At 43.8% G+C, this 1,574-nt stretch overlaps 1 protein-coding gene across 1 annotated transcript in view; it reads left to right on the forward strand.

The window, feature by feature from the left end:
• The window catches only part of LOC115293355 (olfactory receptor 10), a 6,123-nt gene extending 4,821 nt beyond the window's left edge, over positions 1-1,302 (forward strand). Inside the window, exon 2 of the mRNA XM_029941150.1 lies at positions 1,210-1,302. Coding sequence (XP_029797010.1) covers positions 1,210-1,302 — 93 coding nt within the window. The remainder of the gene's footprint in view (positions 1-1,209) is intronic.
• Positions 1,303-1,574: the final 272 nt, after the last annotated feature.

The following is a 1,574-nucleotide window of genomic DNA, read 5'->3' on the forward strand; positions in this document are numbered from 1 at the left end:
ATGAAAGCAAAACTGAATTCTTGGGACCTCATCAAAATATAAAGCTTCTGCAAGGCAAAGGAAACAATCAAGAAAACCAATAGGCAACCGACAGAATGGGAAAAGATAGTTGCAAATGGCATATCAGATAAAGGTATAGTATCTAAACTCTACAAGGAACTCACCAAACTTCACACCCACAAAACAAATAACCCAGTGAAGAAATGGGCAGAAGATATGAACAGACACTTCTCCAAAGAGGACATCCAGATGGCCTACAGACACATAAAACGATGCTCAACATCACTCATCATCAGGGAAACACAAATCAAAAGCACACTGAGATACCACCTCACACCAGTCAGAGTGGCTAAAATGAACAAATCAAGAGTCTATAGATGCTGGCGAGGGTGTGAGAGACGGGCACCCTCCTACACTGCTGGTGGGAATGTAAACTGGTGCAGCTGCTCTGGAAAACAGTGTGGAAATTCCTCAAAAAACTATTGATAGAACTCCCTTATGACCCAGCAACAGCACTGCTAGGGATTTACCCAAGGGAAACAGAAGTGCTGATGCATAGGAGCACTTGTACCCCAATGTTCATAGCAGCAATGTCAACAATAGCCAAAACATGGAAAGAGCCTAAATGTCCGTCACCTGATGAGTGGATCAAGAAGATGTGGTATATATACACAATGGAGTACTACATGGCAATGAGAAAGAATGAAATGTGGCCATTTGTAGGAAAGTGGATGGACTTTGAGGGTGTCATGCTAAGCGAAAAAAGTCAGGCAGAGAAGGACAGATACCACATGTTTGTACTCATAGGTCTAACAGGAAAACAGGAGAAACCTAATGGAGGACCAGGGGGAAGGGAAGAGGGAAAGAGAGTTGGGGAGAGAGAGGGACGCAAAACTTGAGATACTATTGAATACTGAAAACGAACTGAGGGTTGAAGAGGAAGGGGGAGGGGTAAGAGAGGTGGTGGTGATGGAGGAGGGCACTTGTGGGGAAGAGCACTGGGTGTTGTATGGAAACCAATCTGACAATAAACTATTAAAAAAATAAAAAAGAACCCAAGGGGCAGGGTCATTTGGAAGAAATTGCAACCAGTGTGACAGGCCAGTCTTGCAGGAACTGGGACAGCATTCCATTATTACTGCCTCAGGTGCCTCTGAAGCCAACTGGGAGGAGGTACTAACTTGCCTTATCCCTTTATTCTCCCCTCAGAAATTCTATGGATATGAGAACCAAGGAAATGCAGCCTGCGGTGTCATCAGTGCCTCATCTCATCCCCACACTACCCCACCACAAACTAAATAGATCAAGGAAGGGCAATAAATGTATCTGGAGACCAATAGGCTCAGGGTTGTCACCATTAATCTTTATTACATTCTGCATCTATTCTCATCATCTATGAATATTTCCTCTCATAGAAAATTTAGGCCTTCACTTTCATCGGCAACTCACCACTCTCTCTAGCAAGTGGGCCACATGTCCTGCCAGTTTTGTGTCCATCTCAAGCCCATTATTTCAGGACTGCCCACTGTACTTTTCATTTCATTTGAGTAACTTCTTAGGGTCTGAAGGTCTAT

Source organism: Suricata suricatta, chromosome 6 (genome assembly GCF_006229205.1).
Source record: "Suricata suricatta isolate VVHF042 chromosome 6, meerkat_22Aug2017_6uvM2_HiC, whole genome shotgun sequence".
NCBI classification, from domain to species: Eukaryota; Metazoa; Chordata; class Mammalia; order Carnivora; family Herpestidae; genus Suricata; species Suricata suricatta.